The following is a 24412-nucleotide window of genomic DNA, read 5'->3' on the forward strand; positions in this document are numbered from 1 at the left end:
GTCTCACCCCATGTCGTCAACACTTGACGACACCTGACCACCCGCCAACATGTGACGCGGAGGGCACACCCCCCGCGCCACCCTTCGACGAACTGGGGACCCCAATACCACCACGTCCGTTGCATTCTCCTCTCCCACCTTCCCACCATTTTCGCGTCGGTCCAGGGCCAGATTACGCAAAATTAAACAGTGTACGCGAAATTAAACAGTGTACGCGAAATTAAACAGTTGTCACCTGGCGTTGGGGTTAGAAACAGTTGTCACCTGGCGTTGGGGTTAGAGTTAGGTTTGGGTAGGGATGTCATTATGTAAATCTAACCCTAAACCGACGCGAAAATGGCAAGAAAATAGGAGAACAGAATGCAACGAACGTAATAGTATTGAAGTCCCCAGTTCGTCAAAAAATGACGCGAAAGGTATACCCTCCGCGTCACATATTGACGAATGGTCAAGTGTCGTCAAATATTGACGACATGGGGTGAGACTGGGCTGACCATGCGTCTGATCAATCAATTGATTTTAATGGAAACCTAACCCATGACTTTGACGTTGTTAGCGCCATGCTTTACCAGTTGAGCATCGTTGTCTAAACCCACAACTAAAGCAAATCAACCATAGTTTATTTATTTATACAAAAAGTGCAAATTGCCAAACAAAAAATATTGTTTTTGGAATCCTTCGGTGATAAGAAGCCGCTCCACGTCTCTAAAGTCTATAATACAAACGGTCCAACATCTCCTCAAACCTCTAATTCAAGTAAAGTGCTTCTAGAGCAACAACCATACGGTTAGTGCCTTCAAGTGTCTTTTTATTTTTCTCGTTTGCAGTACCTCATTGTGAAAAAAAGTCTCCGTCAAACAAGTCCCTTCCACGTCCATAAGAGAAAACAAACTCCACAGCTATCAGACCAACTCCAGTTTGCCTCGTCCGCTGTACTTTCCCCAGTGGACCAATGAGAAAAGTCTCTGGCTGCTGAGGTCAGAATGCTGAATCTTGTCGCAGGTCAGGCAGCAGTTCTCATGGCCTCCCACTGGAACCATACACTCTAGGTCCAGTTTGGCCACGTGACCCTTGGTGAGGTGCTGGCCGTGGAAGCTGTAGTGAAGACGGGAGAGCATCTCCAGGCGCTGTTGCCTCAGCTTGCGATTTTCACTGCGGAGCATGCGCAAGGCCAACATGATGAGAAGCACCAAGATAAGGCCACCAGCGATGGGTACGGTGATGACTGCGGCACGAAACCAAACCTCCTTGGATGAGGGGATTTCCTGCAGTCTCGCAACTACGTGACGGCTGCCTTCGGCTTTTCTGTCATGAATGAGAACAGAGAAAATCTAGAGTCAAGGTTTATAAAGAATATACAAGAAAGCAAAGACAGGCTCTTGCTCACAAGAAATGTGCAATTTGTACTGAAGCGGTTTAACCTCCTAAGACCCCAGCTTTGGTTTGGCTTGCATTTTAGATTTCTTCCAACTGTTTGGGGTTAGGAAGAACCAATAGATTTAATAACCAAAATTTTTTATTGAACATGAAGCAGTATAATTGTCCACGTTTGTGTACAACAGGTTCCAGTTATACAGAAGCGAGTATTATGATGCAAACAACAAAAAAATTTGATGTCCATGTATGTGATAATACAGAGGGACTTTTGGGGGTAATTTGAATACTTTAAAGGGCAGTTTTTCCGGACAGGACTTTTCCTAGTCCCAGATTAAAATGCTTGTAAAACATCTTGCACTGACTTATCTTAACATAGATCAGAGCCATGGTTTGGTCTCAAGATTCACACCTGTAATGTTTTTGTAAAGTTTGTTTGTAAAAAAAAACTAACAGTATGTAGGATTGTGTCCAAAACTGGTATTGCAATCACAAAACTTGTGGCTAAAACCAACTGGTGGCCAATACACAAAATGACAACATAAACATCAGTTGAGGGCTGCAACTCCACTTTTCAAATGACAATATCCTGGTCATACCAATGTTGTCAGTGATATAAGTATTTGAAATGAAAATTATTTCTTAATGTCTGATAGAATCTATCAGGGCCATTTTATGATTAATTGATATACATTTTTTACAAACTGTTCCTTTAAATGTCCTAATATAACTAAGGCCTAGTTCTGGATAAATCTAAACCCTGTCCGGGAAACTGCTTCTAATAGTTTAGTTCCAGACTATAAAGGTTTATTAAAATTGTATATCATGCAATCAACTCTTAAAAATAAAAACCAACCATACAGACAAAAATGGGTTTTCTATGCCACTACGAACGCATCTTTTTTAAGACTGTTCCCCCGGTTTTACAGACCAAGGCTTAAGGATAGTCCTAGACTAAGTTTGAGCTGTCTCATCTGAAAACAACCTGCATTAAGACTGATCTTAAAATATGTCAGTGCCATTGTTTTGTCTCAAGATACACACACCAGTAATATTTTTTCTAAGGCATGTTTATAAAAGATGTATGAACATCCTAATTTAACTTTTAAGACCTAGTCATGGCTTTTGTTTGTGAAACCAGGCCTTAATGTATTATCTACATTTACAGAGAAACTGATTTATCTATGGGGCAGTTGTGGACTGATGGTTAGAGAGTCAAGCTTGTAACCTTAAGGTCATTGAGTCTCACGACTGGCAGGTTGCAACTGATGTGAAACTTATCAGTGGTTTTGCAGACAGGGATTAGTTTAAGCCAGGACTAGGCCTTAGTTTAATTAGGAAATATAACTTGTTATAACAAACATGCCTTACTAAAAACATACCTTGTGTGAATTTTAAGTCAAAACAAAGGGCACTGATGCATTTTAAGATGTCAGTGCAGGTTGTTTTGAGTTTGGACAGCTCTTACATTTATTTTAGTCTAGTCTAATCCCTGCCTGGGAAACCGCACCTTAGTCTTTGAGCAAGGCAGGTTTTCCTTAATTGCTCCCTGGGCGCTGCAGTGATAACTGCCCATTGCTCCGGGTGTGTGTGTTCACTACTCACTGGGATGGGTTAAATGCAAAGTATAGGATAACAGTGACAAGGTAGATCAATATAGTGGAAGACAGGGTTTAGATTAAATCAGTTATATTAGGACATTTAAATAGTTTTTACAAACCTTATAATACATTACATACAACATTACTGGTATGCATCTCGAGACAAAACAATGGCACTGATATAAGTTAAGATATGTCAGTGCAAGATTTTTTTTAATTAAGGCATCTCAAATATGCATTTTAGTCTGGGACTAGAACAAGCCCTGTCCCGGAATCCGCCCCATAGAGTTATTAAATTCCAAATAGAACACTAAAAACTAAAGCAGGGTGGTCAAAAAAAATAAAAAGTACCCTATATAAAATATGTATAAAAAAGATCTTGTCTTTTCAAAGGGTCACATTTGACCAAACCATGCATGGGTTGAAACAATCCAGCCTTTTTCTGAGTGTACTGAGGCTCAAAAAGGTGTGCACTGAAGAAGATGATCTTTAAATGATGATGTATCCATCTATTACTTGCAATAACAAAAAGTGTCTTTAAATGAGACATTGGTATATAGGCGTACCATGACTTTCTCCTCTGTGTGTGAGATCTTGCAGGCCTCTGTAATTACACATATCCTCATGGCAACACTGCAGTGTGGCGGGTCCATGGATGGTATCATAGGTTGATTCTGGATGGCAAATGTTTCCAGAGTTCAGTAGAGGGTCGTAACACCCGTGAGAGAGAGGAGACTTGCTGCTCTGAGGGTTTAAGATGCGTGTGAAACAGGCGTTTAGCTCCGATTTACACATGTAACCAGTAGCCACGCAATGGGGAGCGTCGCAGTAACACCTTATTTCTCCTGTCAAAACAAGTGAAAAATTAATCTCTTTTCTTACTCTCACTGATATAATGCAAGTCAATCCAAAGCCCACAAACAACTAAAAACTTTTATAACGGAAAGTAGCCTATATCAGTGGTTTTCAAACTGGGGGACGCGAGATGGTGCCAGGGGGGGCCCCAGTTTTATGACATTTTATAAAATACATCCATTTATCATGAATTCTGTGTAATTAAACCGAAAAAATAATAAGACAACTAACCAACAGCACTACTAGGTATAATTTTATGTGTTTTGTTTAATTAAAATATTAATTTCGGGGGCCGCGAAAAAATGCACTGTACACAAGGGGGGCCGTCAAAAAAGTTTGGGAACCACTGGCCTATATAAAACTATAAAGAACTTTTTTGGTAATATTTGTGAAATATGGCATGCAATTTGTTTCTTTATTTTGGATGCACTCATTAATGTGATTGATGTTGCAAACTATCTATACATTTAAACGAACATAAAAAATTATGGCAAATCATTGTTAATTTAAGAAAACAGTTTTGGAAATGCTCGCATACGACCCAAATATAGTCAAATTTTACTTAATAATTAATATTAATGTAATTTCAGGAGCTAACAATTCGTATCAATATTTAGGCTACATACATGCATTATTGTGACCGCTCCATGCACTCACCTTTAGCGAGGAGAACAGCCATCGCGCAGAGCTCGAGCTGAAGCCAGATAGACACGAGACTGCTGAGCCGCTCCATTTGAGTCCAAAAATACTTTCTTTCCCCCTTTCAGATGGTCATCGACACGTAAGTCAACCTCAAAACGACTGCGTTACTGCACAAATCCTTGTCCAACTCAGTTTGTCCAAGTAGTTGCATTTTTTGGATGGCAATGGTCACATCGCGTCTCGGTCCTCGCGTCTCTTTCAGTTGTTATCCTCTGTGTGCACGACAGCAGAAGCGCAGTTGTTGGGATTAAAATCGAAATCCATTTGTTTTCATTCGTAGGCGAGATTCTCCACAGGTATTTACGAGGATAGTATCGCGTGCACACTCCGCGTAAGCGCTCTTAAATATGGAAGACTGCAGAATGAGAGAGATCAACTCCGCCTATTTAAGAGAGTCACTGGGCCAGTAGGGCTCGACCATTGACATTCATGTAGAAGTTGTTACTGTTGCCTCCCCATGTGACCATAGATGGCTAATGCATCTTCAGGTTAAATACGGATGTTTTGGGTGTGTGATCCATAAAGTATAAATAAACTGAATAGTTTAGACATACCGAAATTACAGGAAATATATATATATATATATATATATATATATATATATATATATATATATATATATATATATATATATATATATATATATATATATATATATATATTTATTTATTTATTTATTTATTATATAATAATACTTATCCCGAAATATTGTAAAAGAAACGAAACAACTGGGATCTGTTTTTCCAACAGATGTAATGCATACAGTACTCCACAATCAATACGGGTTTTAAGTTGACACCAGCATAAAAAATATATTTATAAGTACATTACAATGTTTTTTGAGGTTAAATGGATAGTTCACCCAAAAATGAAAATACTGACATCATTTTCCCATCCACTTGTTTTTCTAAATTTGTATACATTTTCTGATGAACACAACAAAATATATTTTCATAAATGATGATAAGCATACAGCTGATTGTAACTGACTTCGATTGTAGGAAAAAAAACAAATGCGATGGAATTCAATGGGTACTATCAACTGTGTGCTTACCATCATTTATCAAAATATCTTCTGTGTTCATCAAAATAATGAAACTCATACAGGTTTAGAACAACATGAGGGTAAGTAAATGATGACAGAATTTTTATTTTTGGGTGACCCTCCCTTTACTTGGAACCAGGACAATTCATTAGCCGTCTCCTAACCCTTAATTTCAAAAAGTTCAACATAAACTGGGTTAATTTGCATTTAAGTAACATAATTTATTTAAATAAATAAATATAATTTAATAAATGTAACTTCATTTCCAAAATATACGGTTAATTAAGTTCAATTATTTATGTAATTGATTAACTACACATTTATAAGCATTCAATGATTTTAGTTATTCATCTATATATAGCAAAATGAACATTATAAAATGGGCGGTTCTGGTTCTTCATTCTGATTAAAACGCGTACTGATTTATGAAAATAAACACCACAGTCTTTAATCATATTTTTAATTTGTCTACAATTGCACAATTGTGGCGATATCCAGATAAATGTCAATAAATATTGTTGAGTCATCTCGTCAATAAAGAGAAAACGTACCCTGAGGAGTTTCTACTTTAAATTCATATTTCCGCTAAAAAAATTGAGAGGTGATAAGAGAACAAATGAAGGTAGGATGAAAGTTTTTTTGTTGTTGTTGTTTGAAAGCGGATGGTCTGTTCTTTCATTTGATATTTTATGTTTATTTAAAGAAGATACTTTTTCTGTCATTAAACTGTCATTAAGGCATTAAACTAAAACTGGGTGGCAACTTTAAAAAAAACCGCTGATGGGAAAGAGTTCAGCATGGTTTCAAGCATATTTGATTATCACTTCAACAGTTGCACAATATAAATGTTAAAGTATAAATTAGACGAATGTTGATTTATGAAAATAAACACCACTGTCTTAAATCATATTTTCATTGTGTCTTTGCCGTGTCTGTGTTGGTTGGGAACTGCGCTCTGTTTCAGTCACATTTGATTCTGAGGAACTACTTTGTTTGGCGGAAGAGTAATATTTGTACTAATATAATTACAACTTATTTGTGTTTTATTTGATGAAATCCCGCTAACGTTATGCATATGAAGTAACCGTTTTATAAAAGCAATAAGCCCCGCAAAGGAGTGGGGTTACAGTGCATTTTAAAACAACTAGCGCCCTTAGCTGTTATAAAATGCACTGGTAACCCACTGCTTCTTGGGGCTTACTGCTTTAATATTTACTAAGGACAGACTCGTTACATGCTTCATATAACGACAAGCAAAGGACGCTGGTCTCAGAACTGTTTGCACAGTCATTACCCACAGAGTAACCGAACATACTTATACTCTTCCAGGCTAAGCACAATAAGCACCAACAAGGCAGCACAAAATAACTGCATTTTTAAGTAATGAAAAGCAAACACGTAGCAGGCATAATGTGGTAAATGTTTTATTTCCTCTAACTTTTAGAAACCATATACAAAGCAACATACCCATCTCTAATCAGAGAGTGAACTCTATTTACACTAAAGCATTTAAATTGGTCTAAGTTTAAACCTCACACTGTAAGGCAGTGAGGACATAAAGGACAACACGGCAGAAACTATGAATGACGCTGCAAACATCAAAGAGGAATTACTTTTTTTGTTATATATATATTTTTTGCATCCTTGTTAAACACAAACTGACAGGCTGACTAAAAGCTTACTGGCTTCTCAAAGTCTGAATGATATAATTGTATGTAAAAGCTGAGAAAACGCGATAGGGTTCTCCAGAAAATATCTATTTGCACGGCCCCATAGTTGTCCTCCATACCTAGGGGATGCAATTTTTGTGTGCAACAAGTGCTCATACAGTATAAAACACAAAATCATATCATTGTGTTTTTTTATATGAACGTGGGCAATAGGGGAATGGATAAACTCAATTTAATGAGTTTAAGTACAGCCGAGCAAACACAAACAACTCAAAACAATAATAACAGAAAAAATAGTGATAGGGTGCATCATGTAGAAGTAATCTGTTAATGTGTAACAGCACTACAAGGAACAAGAATATCAGAGACAGGTAGGGACAAAAACCATTTAACCAGGGTTCACAAACTCAGTAAATGTGAGTCTATCACATCAGCAAAAGTTTTTAAGTGCCTCGAAATTCAGAAATCCTTAGCACCCAATTTGCTTCTCTTGGTGAGACAAGCTTGTCATGAATTAAGGAAGATCACTTATACGTCCTATTAAATCCTGAAGAGCAAGAAATCAGCCAGTCAATCATTGGCTTTGAAGAATGAACAGAAGATTGTTTTTTTAATTGGTCACTTTGATAACTGTCTTTCTTATATAAGGAGAAACATTGGGTTTATTTTAATTGGTCACTTTGATAACCAGAATCCTTATACAAGAGAGCCCTTCTGGTGTCATTTACATCACTGATAACTGCAGGATGGCAGTATAATAAACCCTCAGCATTTCAATCCAAGCATAACCTTAAGAAAACCAAGCACATGAATCACCAGAGCCAATATATGATTCCTCACTAGTCACTCAGAGTTGGAGAGCGCTTTTCTGAACATGAAGGATATTCAAAATTTATCTACGAGCTCATGATGCCTCAATATGCACTTTTGTAAGCTCATCTTTTCTCAGTCCCGTATCAGACACTGCAGCCTATAGTTCAACTGCAGTACTGAGGGCTCGGGCTGAGAGCAGGGGTCCAAACAACCAGTGGGGCTTGTTTGGAGAGAGACTGCCATGAGCTTCATAATGGTCTCTCAAACCATGAAGGAATTCTGATTCTTCAGTTTGTCAAGTTCTTTAATCTGTTGTCTCAAAAACAGAATCCTGTGACGGGAAAAACACAATTAAAATTAGCTTCAAGTCTACGTTTTTTTAAAACGACACAAAAGATGGAGAAATATTTGTATATCGAGACCTTTGCTCTCTCAGTGTGGCCTGGATTTCGCACACTCGCACTAAAGAGCGAAGGTTTTTCATCTCAGTGCAGATCTCTGACATATAGAGGGTTCCCATATTGTGGATATCCTCACGCAACCGTGACACCTTGGTGAATTGAGGAATAAACCTGATTAATAATCTTAATGCAAAATCTTAATAAACAACACGAAATACAAAAAAAGACATGCTTGCACCTGCTTCTCTACATGTTCTGAAGGCCAGCCTTGAACATGCCTGATGAGATTTTCATCAAAGTGCAATGCTAGAGAAGGAGTGAAAGTGCTTTGGGTTCGAGAGGTGGGGCCCGAGGCAGGAATGCTGATGGCCGCACTGCCGTTGGATCCTGACAAACCTTCTTGACTGCTATAAAAACAAAAGAAACGGCATCATCTTAACAAAAAGTAATAAGAAATAGCATTAGAAAACTGCTTAACTTTTACATTAACTGCACTTCCACACTAAACCAGTAGATGGTGCTCTAACACAACATAAGGTAGGTTGCTGCCATTGCTTAAACGAGTTTAAAAAAAGACTTTTGGATGCAAGCGTCAGCTACATCATAATTGTAAATGTATAGTAAAAGAAGAAAGCGTACATCTGCCTGTGAAGACGGGGATCACTAAATTCCAAGGGTTTGACAGAGTTGCTGGACTGCTGGGATGTTGATCCTGGTCTCTGATTTGCTGCACTAACCTGAAATTGATGAGTGGTTTCAATGAAAAGCACTTGCAAATAATTGATGTATTGACACATTAAAACACCTACACTGGTACCAAAAAATATTTGGACACCTGTATAAAGTTCTCAAATGTTTTATAAAAGTATCTAAATGTATATCAAAAAAGAATAGTAAAGATTCACTTTTCCACTAAAGAATTTTTTAGGTTTTGAATAATAAAATATTAGGGGTGACCCAGAATAGTCGAATATTCGATGATTCGATAGGATAAGCCTGATTCGACTACCCATCTTACAGTCGAATGTCGCTGATGTGTTATGAAATAAAGAACAATAAATTTCGGCTATATAAGGGTGCACGTTATCTGATTTCACATATAACAGTTTTCTCCCAATATATTAACATACATCCTATTATGATAATGCTATGCAAATTATATGTAAAAAATCTGCTATCAATAAATATTTTAAACGTGCGTGAATAAATGCAGCAACCCATATGGGAAGATGTTTCCAGGTTAATACATCACATTTAGGCATTTAGCAGACGCTTTTATCCAAAGCGACATAGATTTGTAAACAATAAAAGTGATGTGTCATAGGGAGGCAATAGTACAAAAGGTGCTTATAACAAGATACAAGTTGTCACTATTTCGAAAGAGTGAAATATTGATTTAACTATTTGTGGCATGTGTTTCGTTCCCCTGCAATTGAGGCATTTTCTATACATTTGTTCTGCACCTTGTTACTTGATTTTGACTTTCATTGTATCGATGTTGCGCTGTTGCATGCTGGCACATGCAATTTAGCCGAACGCGCTAGGTGCTCTGCATGTCATATTTAAGATCATGTTTAGGAATAAGTTTTTAAAAAAAGGTATATATTGTCAAAAGTTAAGATACAAAACAGGTAAGCTGTTCCTGAAAGTTCAGTGATGAGACAATAAAATCTGCACCTGTACTAAGTACCCATATTAATGCCTGATACGATTGTCTCTCTTGTGATTTACAGGGTTCCCACACCTTGACACTTTGGGGACGCCTCCAGGGGTAAGTGCGTCTGAATGTGTATATCAAATTCAGCCAATGGTGAGGCTTAATGACAAGACAGGGTGACGCAGGAGCCAGTAAGTATATCGCTATCTGAAATATTGCCAAAGACGGCGTTACAGGGATGCAGGAAGTATGGCAAGGGAGACGCAGCATCTCGTTCCCTTCTCAGGGAACAACAGTTACATATGTAGCCCGAGATGGTTTTTATGTGTCAAACACATCTATTCAAAAAAGCATTTTGGTATAAATCAACAGTCGCATACAGAAAATATAAGCATTTAAAGCAAACAGTTTAGCATGTGTGCTTAAAAGGCTAGACATTTTATGATATTATCCTACACTACACAGGAAATAATAGATTCAAGCACTTTTAATGACCTGTAACTATGTATGTATATTTTCAAAAACTTCCAAGGGCCTTGAATTTTCCCCACAGATTCACAAACTTTCAAAAATGTCAAGGACCCGCGGGAACCCTGGATTTAATATTATGGTTATAGTTTACTTTAAAATGATAGAAAAGTGAATTCTGAAATAAATGATATAATAAGCATCAGGTGTTTCTGTACCTAAAGTAAATATAGAAATGATCAACGTCGAAGCAAGCAAGCAGGTAATTCTGTGCAAAATAGTGAAGTTAAAATGTTATGAGGAATCATTTAACGAAAGTTTATACTGCCTTTAAAATGCATCATCAGTTTCATCTTCGTTCCTCACTTGAAAGGCATTTGAGGTCACTTTATCAGAAAGCTGTATCTGTGTGATGCTTGTGAAAGAAAATAAAAGTTACCCATTTGTTGACTAACTGTTCCCTCCCAGCCATGCACACACATAGATGATTCAACTATAGGCAAGATTCAACAATTCTGATTCGAATATGTAACTCCTTAGTCGGGGACACCCCTAATAGATATTTTAGGACACCTTATGGCTGACAAACAGTTGTCAAAAACTAACAATTGTATATTTTTAAATGTGTATCCTCCTATGGGGAAATGCTACCGACCTTTGGTTGCGAGGAGAGTGATGCAGAGCTGTGCAAGGGTTTCGAGACCGCATTGGTCTGAGGTGTGCTGACTCTAGGAGAGACATATGACCTCGGCGAAGAAGCATCAGATGCTAATGACATGGGCGACTGCCCAGACTGTTGTGCTGTTTATTGGAAAAACGGTAAGAAATATTATAAATGGAGAGTATCAGTATTTTTTACATCTACTGTTCATACGTACATGCATTTGTTATACGATTATTTTTAACACCTGTGATGAGATCGAAAGACCTTCCTACAATGTGTTGATCATTTTTAGATAGTTGCAAAACAGTATTACAGCACAATATAGCATGCCAAATAAACATTATTTTTAATCCATTTTTATTTCAACATTTTACTGGGCAACAGTAAAAAAACACCAAATTGACCTAATTAAGTATTAAAGGAATAGTCTACTCATTTTCAATATTAAAATATGTTATTACCTTAACTAAGAATTGTTGATACATCCCTCTATCATCTGTGTGCGTGCACGTAAGCGCTGGAGCTAGGGATGGGCACCGAACTCGGTACTTTTATAGGCACCGACCGAATTGCGTCGGTACTACCCAGTATCGATTCACATAAAATCAATCGGTGCTCAATTTCGGTACCTGAGAGAACATGTCAGCGCGCGGCGTCTGGTACGCGCGCGAGAGAGAGACCGTGTGGGAACTTGGTGACACCCCTTTGCAACTTGCTTAATGGCTAACAAAAAGCGATCTAACGTGTGGTTAAATTTCACAAAGGATGATGCAGACAATGCTACCTGCAATATTTGTAACAGTAAGTGCAAGGCAGGCAGTAATACATCCAACCTGAGGAAGCACTTACACAATGTGTATTTAAAAGCACAAGAGGGCTTATTAAGATGCGTTTTCGTCGATCGGATCACAAGTGGACGAGAGACAAATTCTGTAAACACCTGGTATTTATCAACACCAGTCCGTCTCTTTTGTCCACTTTCGACCGCTTCTCTTCTGATTACTTTGTGGTGGTCCGTGGAGACTGCGGGGAAGTCCCTCTGCTTTCGTTTTAACGCGAGCTGGAGCTGACTGTTTAAATGGACGCGAACTAATTTGGCGCTGCTTGTGTTTTAAGTAAACATGCTGCACAGTGTTTTGTACATGAATATGTTGGCGCTTTCTCTGATTTTTAGCGCAATTAATGAAATAAGACCGCGCAACTTTCATGCGTTCGCAAAATGAAACTGCGGAGATCAGCCGCTTTTAGTTTTATCAATGAAAGCCTAAAATACTGTGTGTTCACGCTAAAAGTCAGAAATGACGTAAAACTTTGTGCTCAATACCTCAGATTAGATAAATGGACGGAGAGAAGGCGGTCTGTGTGACTGTTCGAACACAAAACCACATGCGGACCAAATGCCAATGCTGGCCAGCTTGGCAAAAAAGTATCTGTGTCCAGTCCTTTTCTACATCCTCACTGTGTCCCTTGCTGTAGAGAACACTTGCTCTGTATTGTTTTCTACATAAAAGTTTACTTTTATGTTGCTTTTATGACGTTTATGTTCATTGACCATTTGTCTTACTTATATATTTTATTTATTTATTTATTTATATGTAAGACATATGCCCTGGATGTTATAGGGATTTTTTTGTAAAGATTGTGTGTATTATTAAACATTTTGAAATAAATAACATAATGTTGAAAATGAGAGGTTTGGGCTTATTATGTCCACCGAAAGTCACTTAAAGGTGCAGTGAGTAATTTTTAGAAGGATCTTTTTACAGAAATGCAAAATAATATACAAAACTATATAATCAGGGGTGTATAAAGACCTTACATAATGAACCGTTATGTGTCTATTACCTTAAAACGAGACCTTTTTATCTACATATTCTGAGGGTCCCCTTGCATGGAAGTCACCATTTTGTGCTGCCAGTTTTCTACAGAACCCCTTAAAGGATAATTTCTTTTACTAAGTTGTCTCCAACAATGAAATGTTTGTCCGGTGGCGGCTACCGTAGCTTTTTTATGCGTTTCAAAAGCGAGGGGTGAGACATGGACTAAGCCGTTGGTTGCAGTTTGCAACCTCACCACTAGATGCCGCTAAAATTTACACACTGCACCTTTAAGTCAGAGTAAAGTACCGAAAAAGGTACCGCTGGGTACCGGTATCGAATTCCAGGTACCGGTATCGGAACCGGTACCGGTAAAAATGTGAACGGTACCCAACCCTAGCTGGAGCGCGCTGCCACGCTTCGATAGCATTTAGCTTAGCCCCATTCATTCAATGGTACCATTTAGAGATAAAGTTAGAAGTGACCAAACACATCAACGTTTTTCCTATTTAAGACGAGTAGTTATACGAGCAAGGTTGGTGGTACAAAATAAAACGTAGCGCTTTTCTAAGCGGATTTAAAAGAGGAACTATATTTTATGGCGTAATAGCACTTATGGGAGTACTTCGACTCGGCGCAGTAACACCCTCCCTCTCCCATTATGAGAGTGAGAAGGGAAGCGGACTTTTCAGGCGAGTCGAAGTACTCCCAAAAGTGCTATTACGCCATAACATAGAATTCCTCTTTTAAATCCACTTAGAAAAGCGCTACGTTTTATTTTGTACCACCAAACTTGCTCGTATAACTACTCGTCTTAAATAGGAAAAACGTTGATGTGTTTGGTCACTTCTAACTTTATCTCTGATTGGTACCATTGAATGAATGGGGCTAAGCTAAATGCTATCGAAGCGTCGCAGCGCGCTCCAGCGCTTACGTGCACGCACACAGATGATAGAGGGATGTATCAACAATTCTTAGTTAAGGTAATAACATATTTTAATATTGAAAATGAGTAGACTATTCCTTTAAGAAATAATGTAAAGTGTGTTTGTGTCTACAGTCATTTGTGCAAAAGATAAACATCCTAAAAACTTTGATATAATATGGCACTGTACAACAGCCATGTAGTTCCTCATCTATGTGCATTAGTCAAACTGCAGCACAACATTGGTTAGCAGAGGTGTGGAGGGTGACTGGGACTTCAGCCATACCTTGTGTGGACAGCTGAGCAGCTTGGGAAAGCAGAGTAGTGACGTTGAAAGCGGAGGATCCGGCAGTGAGAAGTTTATGAAGCATAGACTGTAAGGAAGCTTGTGTGACAGCGGCTGTGAGAACTTGGGAGGAACACAAAGATAGAAAAAGACACACACATAGAGTCAAAGCAGTATGACACACTGAAAGCAATTTGAGGCTTTAACAGGTGAACATCAAGCAACTCTTTCTGCTTTTTGTATATTTTCACCATACACACAGAGGATGTGAAAATATTAATTATTGAGGTGCCAAGACTACAGACTAAGACTACACTTAATAGTCAGGGCGTAGGCCTAGTTTAAGTATTATTTGCTAGGTGGATGCATTAGGATGGATCCTTACTATTTTTCTTTTAACTGGATGATAATGCGGTCAAAGTGGATTTTAGAAAAAAAAAACAATGCAGTCAAGGGATGAATCAGATTAGCAAAAACATCCCACCGATTCAAAAAAGTTTGAAACTATAAACCTAACAAAGAGATCAGTTAAATAGAGAAATATGCCTCAGAGATACAATGATGATGAATGAATGAGGATACATTTTAATTTTTTTAACTATTTCTTTAACTATTATTATTTCAGCAAACACCATGTCATAAACAAATTCCTTTCAGATTTCTTTGACTCTAAAAGAGAAAGACATTGTGATCACATGTGGTCATTCTAAGATTTTAAGGTGCAAGCAGGATTTCTAGACAGAAATGCAATATAATATACACTCACCTAGAGGATTATTAGGAACACCTGTTCAATTTCTCAATGCAATTATCTAATCAACCAATCACATGGCAATTACTTCAATGCATTTAGGGGTCCAAACTGAATGTCAGAATGGAAAGAAAGGTGATTTAAGCAATTTTGGGCATGGCATAGTTGTTGGTGTTGAAGAATTTCACAATCTGCTCAGTTACTGGGATTTTCACCCACACCATTTCTAGGGTTTACAGGATGCGGCAGTCGTGTGGGCAAAAGTGTCTTGTTGATGCTAGAGGTCAGAGCAGGATGGGCCGACTGATTCAAGCTGATAGAAGAGCAATTTTGACTGAAATAACCACTCGTTACAACCGAGGTATGCAGAAAAGCATTTGTGAAGCCACAACACGCACAACCTTGAGGTGGATGGGCTACAACAGCAAAAGACCCCACCGGGTACCACGTATCTTCACTACAAATAGGGAAAAGAGGCTACAGTTTGCATGAGCTCGCCAAAATTGGACAGTTAAAGACTGAAATAATGTTGCCTGGTCTGATGAGTCTCGATTTCTGTTGAGACAGTACTAGATGGTAGAGTCAGAATTTGGCGTAAACAGAAAGAGAACATGGATCAATCATGCCTTGTTAACCACTGTGCAGGCTGCTGGTGTAATGGTGTGGGGATGTTTTCTGGGCACACTTTAGGCCCCTTAGTTCCAATTGTGCATTGTTTAAATCCCACGGCCTAGCTGAGCATGGTTTCTGACCATGTCCATCCCTTTATGACTACCATGTTCCCATCCTCTGATGGCTACGTCCAGCAGGATAATGCACCATGTCACAAAGCTCAAATAATTTCAAATTGGTTTCTTGAACATGCCAATGAGTTGACTGTACTAAAATGGCCCCCACAGTCACCAGATCTCAACCCAATAGAGCATTTTTGGGATGTGGCGGAACGGGAGCTTCATGCCCTGGATGTGCATCCCACAAATCTCCATCAACTGCAAGATGCTATCCTATCAATATGGGCCAACATTTCTGAAGAATGCTTTCAGCACCTTGTTGAATCAATGCCAGAATTAAGGCAGTTCTGAAGGCGAAAGGGGGTCAAACACAGTATTAGTATGGTGTTCCTAATAATCCTTTAGGTGAGTGTACGTAACTATGTTTTCAGTGATGATCTTACATAATAAACATGTTTTTACCTTAGAATGAGTCGTTTTAATCTACATAAACCGTGGGTCCTCTTACATGGAAGTTGTCTTCATGTTTCTACAGTAGCCCTAATTGGACAAACTGTTCTATAGAGCGCGTTTTGTCACTACGTTGTCTCAGATGACGGTGTGTTTGTCCTATGGCGGCTACCATAGCTTTACTATGCTTTTCGAAAAGGACTGAGCCGTTGGTTGCAATTAACAGTCTCACCGCGAGATGTCGCTAAAACTCTCTGACTGCACCTTTAAACTAAAGTCAAGTCAAAAATAACAGCAGAAGCAGCAAGGAAAGCTGAAAGACTGGATTTTTTTGGTTTACAGAAGTTGCTAAAACTGTCACCTAATATTAGGGAACTGCTCATGAAACTGGTAAGCACTTCCTATCAGAAGACTTTTTTGTGGGATTCATTTATACATTTGCAGTGAAAGTAAAGCAGCAGCATAACAATACAGCCTCAGATATACATTTTCATTTGTCCAATGTAAAAATATACAATGTACAGATAAAATCTGTATACAGTATACTTTACACTTTTACAACAGTAAAAGTTATCTTGAAATTAACTCTGGATTCAAACCAATCAATGGACATTCTCACCTTCATTAATTTTACTCATGTCCACATTGCCAGGATTCATCTGCAGGGTTGCCTGTAGTGCAGGCAAAAGCTGTCGGAGGAGTGCTGGGTCCTGAAGCAGAGTAGAGGCCGAAGCTTGCAGGGAAGGAGATACAGGCACAGTGGAGGACGAGGAGGAGCTTGATGTGCTGGAGGGGTTTAGGGACACAGGCTGGGCATAACAAGAGTTCGATAGGGGCTTTTCCGCTAGAGTAGATTCTGATGGAAACAAAGGGATCAAAAACATTGAGTTAAAAATCATGAAGGGGAACATCAATCCATGACTCGCCTTAAACTCATCTAATTTCACCTGATGTTACCCAAAAGCATGTGGTTTCGAAGGTTCTTACTTGCACTACTGAGGGCACTTGTGGCACTGGCCTGCATCGCCTCATGTCTGTAATCTCTGTCTTTGGGAAAGCTGTTGACCACTGTCTTTCCACTTTCTCTCTGCTTCTGCTCTCTGTTCAAACAGGATGTTGGGATCAGTTGTTGGTTGCAGTGTCAGCACGTTTACAAGACAACGTTATTAACTGTAAATTACAGCTTTTTTATATAGTTTGGCTGTTTGTTTACGACAATGGCGTTTTGCGATCCCGCAAACTTTTAAAGACAGCTTTCAAAGTGCAAGTTTAGGATAACGACACCTTGTCATGTCCGTGTAAACTATGTAAATGCGAATCTGTGATAACGGTGATGCTGTTGCCATTTTATATAAATATAACTATACTTAAGTAAATAAAACTTACACTACAGTACTGCTGTACAGTAGCCTTCATTTAGAATGTAACGTGCAACATCACTTTATGCTGTGTACATATGGGTGTTTGTAGTCTCACCCCCTCAACAAAGATATTGGACTTCCTGCTTTCAATGATGCAAAATGATGATTTTTACATCATTGAAAGAAGGAAGTGGAACACTGAAATCTGTATTTCTCCTGTCTCAGCAGCAACTGAGGAAATGATGCATGACCATTCAAAAACATGACTGGGGTTCTAACTATACAAAGCTTAATGCAAATGGGTGAAGTGTCCATTTAAGTACTCGAACGTGGCATCGACGATCAATTACGAAAACAATGATCGTGTGGGTTTATTTATTTTTCAATTTTTTGTGGTTATGGCGGCATTTGGATATTTGGTTAGCTTACAGCGCCTGTGGTAGTAAAGACTGGGTGCATGTTTGACGTTGACGTAAGCCGCATAACGACGACCGGCGTATAACTTTTCCATGCATGATTCAAAAACAAACAGATAAGCCCGCTTCCAAAGCGCACTTCGGCCGCGGCAAACCCGCCAGTCGACGCAACGCTGTGAAGCCAAACACACCTCACATCACTGAGGCACTATGGTTTAAAAGGATGCATTAATTTTCAAATTCACGTCAGCCGGGTGAAAAATGTACAGCGTCGTCACAAGTTCCCTTATATCATCTCATATTTAAACATCAAATGTCAAGAGCGACCAGAGAGACATACAAACATAACATCTTGACTGAGAACAGGTGAGGGGAAGACACAGCTAATCGCTAAAATGATAGCAAAAGACATCCACAACAGGAGTTAAACTTTCTCTCCAGTACATTACTTAGTTTAATGGTGCGTCTCATTTCTCCGTCTTACCCCTTCACCTCGGTTTTGCTCGTTCATGTGAGGCGAAGTGGTGTCTCAATTCTCAGTTTGATCAAGGGCTAGGGCCAAGGCATAGGGATACATAGCCCTTGAAACGAAGTGTGATAAGGACCACACTTGAAAGAGAGGGGTAAACGTTACCTCCGGAGAGCCGGCATCAAGACGTTTTATTGATGAACGTCAAACTGTCAAGGAGTCGCACAAATGAAAATAACGTTATTTTCTGCAGTTTAATTGAGATTATATTATGACACTCATGTTTTATGATACTTTTAATAAAATCTTCAAGCGGTTTTAATTGTAATGTTTTTGTTTTGAATCGCTAGTTAAGGCGCTAGCTAGCAGCTAAGTTATGCGCTATTTGTTGAGCTCCGCTCAGGCAATCGATACCACAACCTGAGGCAACGGCATCTTCTTTGTTTGTCAACGCTTGTCTGTTTATGTAGCAGCCAGTAAGCGGCAAGGGAAGGTCGACGCAAACGGTAATCAAGTGGTGTTTCATTTTTTAGACAAACGATCTGTCTTACCCCTTTCCCCTTTACTCGGTTTCGAGGGGCAAGGGGAAGACGAAGACAAAGGGGAAGGGGTAAGACAGAGAAATGAGATTGGCCCTAAGTCTTGCATTTCTTGCAGATAGATGCACGTTGTATAATACATTTATGTTATAAGGATTATTATTATGTAGAGTGGGTTATATAGAAAGCACTTCAGAATATGTTTATTAACCCCTTAGTTTCACTTTATCACACAGCTATTACTGTTAGAGGTTTCTGTTTAAATATTTAATTCATTAATAATCTAGCATGTGTTCATTGTTCTGTCATAGTTTCTTTTTATTAACTTTAAATTAAGTTGAGTTTTTTTAATAAAAATATTTTTTCACCATGACGCATACGTCAGTTAATCGAGTACTCGTTTTTCAGACTTATGGATCAATCAAAATGAAAAAATGACATACATGCATCTCTAGCACACATAATACAGCATATTTAGTCATCTTCACGGATTCTTGTAAATTTTTTGACAGCATCTTCATGGGTACAATAAATTTTTTTTAAATCGCAAAGGAATTGGTTTTTATTTTTTACTACATCATTGTCATGTAAACATAGCCTCAGTGACAGTAAGCAAGTATTCAAATTAACTCACTTCTCCAGCCATTCCTTAGGTTTCTCCCACTGAGAGACCTCTGTCCTACAGTTATAGTAGTACTTCTTCCCAGAGGAACTGATATGCTCCGACCAATCATCTGCTGGTTCACGCGGCTGCAACAGAGATGAAACATGCAAGTTAACAGAGAAAGAGCATGGTTGACAGAACAGACTGAAATGATTAGAGAGGTTGACTAGCGAGCTCTTCTGTTTTGGTAAGCAGTTTTTATTTTTGTAAGTTAAAAAAACATTTATTTATTAAAAAATACTATTAATATTTTGTTATTAACAAAATGACAAACAATGAAACAACATTTTACAAAGACTTTATATCGTTTGTTGCAAGGAATGTTAGTATGCAGAATATTTTTATGAGCACAGTTACTTACTTGTGCAACAATGTTTATCAATTTATTTGTTGCTAGTAACCATAGATTGGTTTTGCTTGGCATCCATGCAACAATGGGCCTTTTTACACCCGGTCACTTCATGTGTTTTTTCTGACCGGGTAGCTATCTGATTTGCTAAAAGTGTTCCACTTACATTCTGCCACATAAATGCATCTTGGCTAAACAGATATTAATCTGATCTTCTATTTCTGCAAAGGCAGCACTTATGTTTGGCAGGGGACGAGCAGTACAGAGCAGCAGTATTGAAAGGACCATTGAAAGGACCATTAACAACAGGGCAAATGCTTTCTCAAAGTTGTATTTTTTTGTTTAATATAGCTGAGTTTGTCATTGGACTCAGGCACATGCACAGATAGAGCTCAACCTGTGCATAACACCTGCCATTTTTGTCCTTACACTCCGAAGTGCTCTTTTTTAAAGGTGTTTTATTTGATTTATTTTTAATAAATCAATGCTATTGGTAACCCTTTACGTCTGTCTGTCTGTTTTACAAATATATTTATCAAATAAAAGGTATAAAAAACTTGTGACAAAATCTATTTGGATCCGCTCAATCTGTCAGTCAAACCTCTTAACTCCGCCCCCTGAGTGCAGCGGGCTGAAGTTCCACAGCAGAGCAGCTGAACATCTTGCAAAGGTAAATAAATATCTTGTTGTTTGAGTACAATGCTGTCTTATTACGAAACACGTTATATTATGTCTATAACAGCGCATGTTTTATAAATTTGAGCAGGGCCAGATTATCCATAGACGAGATTGGGCGAGTGGGCAATCAAGGTGGCACCAAGGGCTCCAAACTGCGACCAAATGGAGTTTTTGACACAGCGCAAGCAGTTTTTTTTGCAGGGCACCCGTGACAACAATACAGAATATGTAGGATCAAGTTTTTACTGCTTATTTGCATGACATGTCTCAATCGTTTAAACGCAGCCTGGGTAAAGTCAACACATCTCACTCAGAACCGCGAGAAGATGTGCCCACATGGGTTTAAAATTAGACATTGCAGAGATGAGAGATAGAGAGAACTTCTAGCCTACATTAACACCAAAAACATTACAAAAAAAGTTATTTAAACAATCCACTAACTAGTTGATTTTAAAAATATGCAATTTAGCATACATCCACTTTTAAAAGAAAACTGACCTACCATGTCTGAAGTTCTGTTTGGATTATGGTGAGAACTGGATACGTGATGAGAGTTTTCCTGTGGAGAAGAGCTGACCCCTGGAGAAATATGAATACGGTTAGCATGAGCAACAACTGATCAAGCTTTTAAGACCACAGCTTTTTTTTGCAGAATAAATTATCTGTAATACAAGTCCTCTGCATGTCTGATTAACACACTGGACTCTTATTTTATAAGCACGAGTTAGCAGGCCACTGGCTGTGGAAACATAGCCTCAATGAGCTGCAGTTTCCACTGGATCTCTAATTATATGACCAGCAAGACGCTATTCAACCTCTTAGGCCTTGTGTTTTTGTATTTTTCTCAGATGCAAAACACCACATTTTAAGGCCCCATTACCACAGACACTGCTTGTAAAATATATAGGAACAACCATGTCAAAAATATGGTAGAAAATATTAGCAACCCCATGTTACTTATTGGTTTTGTCTGAGAAACTAGAGGGACACTGACTACTTGATTAACAGATAAACAGTACGGTGCACCTGCTGCAGCCTCATGACTGTGGCAACAGCAGGAAGTAGAATAATGTAAAAGGAGCACAAGTTGTTTTAGAGTATCCTGTGTTTACATAACGTTGCCATCTCGTTTGGTTCATGAACATATTTTATCCAAATTGTCGCATGGATTTTAAAACCAACCTTATTTTATAATCATGGTATATTTGACTTTCTCCATTTTCAGGAACAAAAATAGTACTTAAGGTATTTTTTTATTTAACAGCTTCAGTTTGACAGAAGCAAATTGTTTAATGAAGCAGCAAACAATGCAGCAAATACAGATCCAAGCATTTGTGATGCCACATGAGTGCAGCAGTCTGCGCATGCGTAAACAGACACGCTAACAGGCTTCATTCGCCTCAGTGCTAGTCTGAGACAAGTTCAATAGAGCTCACCAGAGATGCATGTTTATCAAAATAATAGTAATTAAAGCAGGGGTCTCCAATCTTGTGAGCAAGGGCTACCACAATGAATAAAATCTGGAGGGCTACTTTTTGATGTAATCTACTCAAAACATTTTTGTTTTACTTCATCGTTTAAAATGTTTATATACATAAAATAAGTCAAGCTAATATAAAAATATGTAATTAATAAATATTAAAATTGAGGTTATTAATAGAATCTGCTTTGACGGGCAACTCACAGCTTCTGTGCGGGCAACCTGATGCACCATGTTGGAGACCACTAAATTAAAGCAACAGATTGTTTTGTAAAAACATTATGTAATATCATTAGCATGTCTGTTTCTAAGTATTAATGATGAATACTAGTAATGATAGATAGTAGTAATGATTTGTAATTGAAACAGTTTTGAGTATTGGATCTTTGTCATCTATGATATTTATTGTTTTAAGCAACAAAATGCCATTGTTGAATGCCATATGAATGACTTTTGACATAGAAAACCAAACCTTTTAAACAACAAATGTTGGCCTATCCTTATATGCAAAAAATGTGTGTAACTTTCCAGTATGGCATATTTTACTGCAACATAACTTTGAAAAAATGCAGTACGAAAAAAAACCCAAAAATCTAATCATGTTAAGCCAATCATAGTGTCAAAATACGAGTTGTCAACATTAGCCACAAAATAATAAGAATGACCACAATTTTTCCTGCTTGAAAATGTCACAACAAGCCACTTTCTAGCATACATATGAACTTATGATGTTTTGTCAATAATACAGGTTCAAGTATGCTATTGGGATTTTGAATCTGATGAATTAAGGACTACATAATATTATTATTTATTACGTAAACCTTGAGCAATTGGGCATCTCCAACCTCCTCTTGCTCATATTCTTACCGCTCTCTCTCTCACGTGGCCGATGAACATGGAGTGCTTTTGTTTGGCTGTGTCCTGTCCCCTCACTTTGCTTGTGGTCTGGACTGTCTGACCGCCGCAGCATTTTAGTTGGTGGTGTGGAGTCTGACGAGTCTCGCATCTTTTCATGGCGATGATCATTTGCTGAATGACCCTTTGATTGATACTTGACAGGCTGTAAAATACAATGCAAGTTAGGAAATCCAGATGTAAGAGCCACTAATCTTAAATATTTCCAATAAGCAGGTTTAAAAAGCTGCAAATAAAGGTAAACCTGGTGGTTTTGATGAGAATTGAAAGAGGATGTTGACAAACTAAACCATAACTAGTCAGGGAACCTGATGCCCCCCTTCTGTCAATGCACACTGCAATTTGACTCGATGTCTGATAGTAATGCATATGAGATTATAATGTATGCAATATTGAAATGTAATTAGGCTAGCTAACTACAAAGTAAGCTTGCAAATACGAAGTAAGCTTGCAAACCAAGTATATATAATGTAAATAAACGTTAAGCCTGTAAATACACTCTAAACCAGTTAAATTTGAGAGTAATTTAACTACATCCTGAGAGTTAAGTGCAATAGCAAAAATCGTGAATTGAAATGTGTATCATTATTTGCAGTTAGCTAGCAGGAACTAGGCCTGTGAGCACCAGTGTTATGCTACAGCCGGCTAATCCCTTTTTGACACAATTTCGGCTTCTCACCCAAATACGTAACTACTTTTAACGATTCAATACTTCACTTGGTACCTGGTAGGCTTGAGGATCTCTTCGATCATTACACCTGTAAAAGACAGAAAAGTTAATAAAGTCAGATACGCGCTTCTGGCTAGCCAGCTACAATGCTAACTTAGGATCTACAACTCAACGCAAACAACTTGCTACCAAACTAAGAGTACCCTATGCAGTTCATCAAAAAATCATTTGATATGCAGTTCGTTAAGGCTTTGAATGTGTGCGAGCTGGAGGTAAATGAGTGTTTACCCATCATTAAGTCTGGATGGATTCGTTGCATGCATTACCATTAATGCTGCAGGGATGTGGAAAAGTGTTACTGCTCGAGCAGTTCAGTTGAACTACCGTAATGTTACAGATAACTGTCACCTAATACACAGATATATCTGTAAAAGTAGCTCTGCTGCAATGCTGCTTCGCTATTCGGGAAAAATCTGACGGTCCATCGTTTCGTTTTGCTCGCGACTGCGCCCCACAAGTGCACGAGCAGAGTGCTCGCGACAAATACGTGCACGAGCAAAGCGTCAGAGAACGACAGGCAAGTGCACGCGACTGGATGTGTTCCCGATGTTTTTAGTCAAATTTGGTATTAAACATGTGAAGGTGGATACAAAGTTGGACA

At 38.3% G+C, this 24412-nt stretch overlaps 2 protein-coding genes across 4 annotated transcripts; both read right to left on the bottom strand.

Moving 5' to 3' along the window:
• Positions 1–603: 603 nt before the first annotated feature.
• Positions 604–4946, bottom strand: bambib (BMP and activin membrane-bound inhibitor homolog (Xenopus laevis) b). Its single transcript, XM_055202750.2, has 3 exons — positions 4488–4946; positions 3542–3820; positions 604–1309 (listed from the first exon to the last, which is right to left on the bottom strand). Exons 1-3 carry the CDS (start codon positions 4561–4563, stop codon positions 903–905), a joined length of 762 nt encoding a protein of 253 aa, XP_055058725.1. The 5' UTR covers positions 4564–4946; the 3' UTR covers positions 604–902.
• A 2039-nt stretch (positions 4947–6985) lies between these two features.
• On the bottom strand, positions 6986–24313 carry wacb (WW domain containing adaptor with coiled-coil b). 3 transcript variants are annotated; one of them, XM_055202753.2, is made up of 13 exons: positions 24078–24313; positions 23806–23839; positions 23034–23226; positions 21189–21265; positions 19630–19745; positions 17198–17310; positions 16830–17066; positions 14279–14401; positions 11242–11387; positions 9101–9198; positions 8700–8868; positions 8483–8610; positions 6986–8391 (listed from the first exon to the last, which is right to left on the bottom strand). In XM_055202753.2, exons 3-13 carry the CDS (start codon positions 23170–23172, stop codon positions 8322–8324), a joined length of 1416 nt encoding a protein of 471 aa, XP_055058728.1. In that variant the 5' UTR covers positions 23173–23226; positions 23806–23839; positions 24078–24313; the 3' UTR covers positions 6986–8321. The 3 variants fall into 3 exon arrangements, with proteins under 3 accessions (XP_055058728.1, XP_055058726.1, XP_055058727.1); XM_055202751.2 differs by having other exon boundaries at positions 24040–24313; XM_055202752.2 differs by lacking the exon at positions 14279–14401 and having other exon boundaries at positions 24040–24313.
• Positions 24314–24412: the final 99 nt, after the last annotated feature.

The sequence above is a fragment of the Misgurnus anguillicaudatus genome, chromosome 2 (assembly GCF_027580225.2).
Source record: "Misgurnus anguillicaudatus chromosome 2, ASM2758022v2, whole genome shotgun sequence".
NCBI classification, from domain to species: Eukaryota; Metazoa; Chordata; class Actinopteri; order Cypriniformes; family Cobitidae; genus Misgurnus; species Misgurnus anguillicaudatus.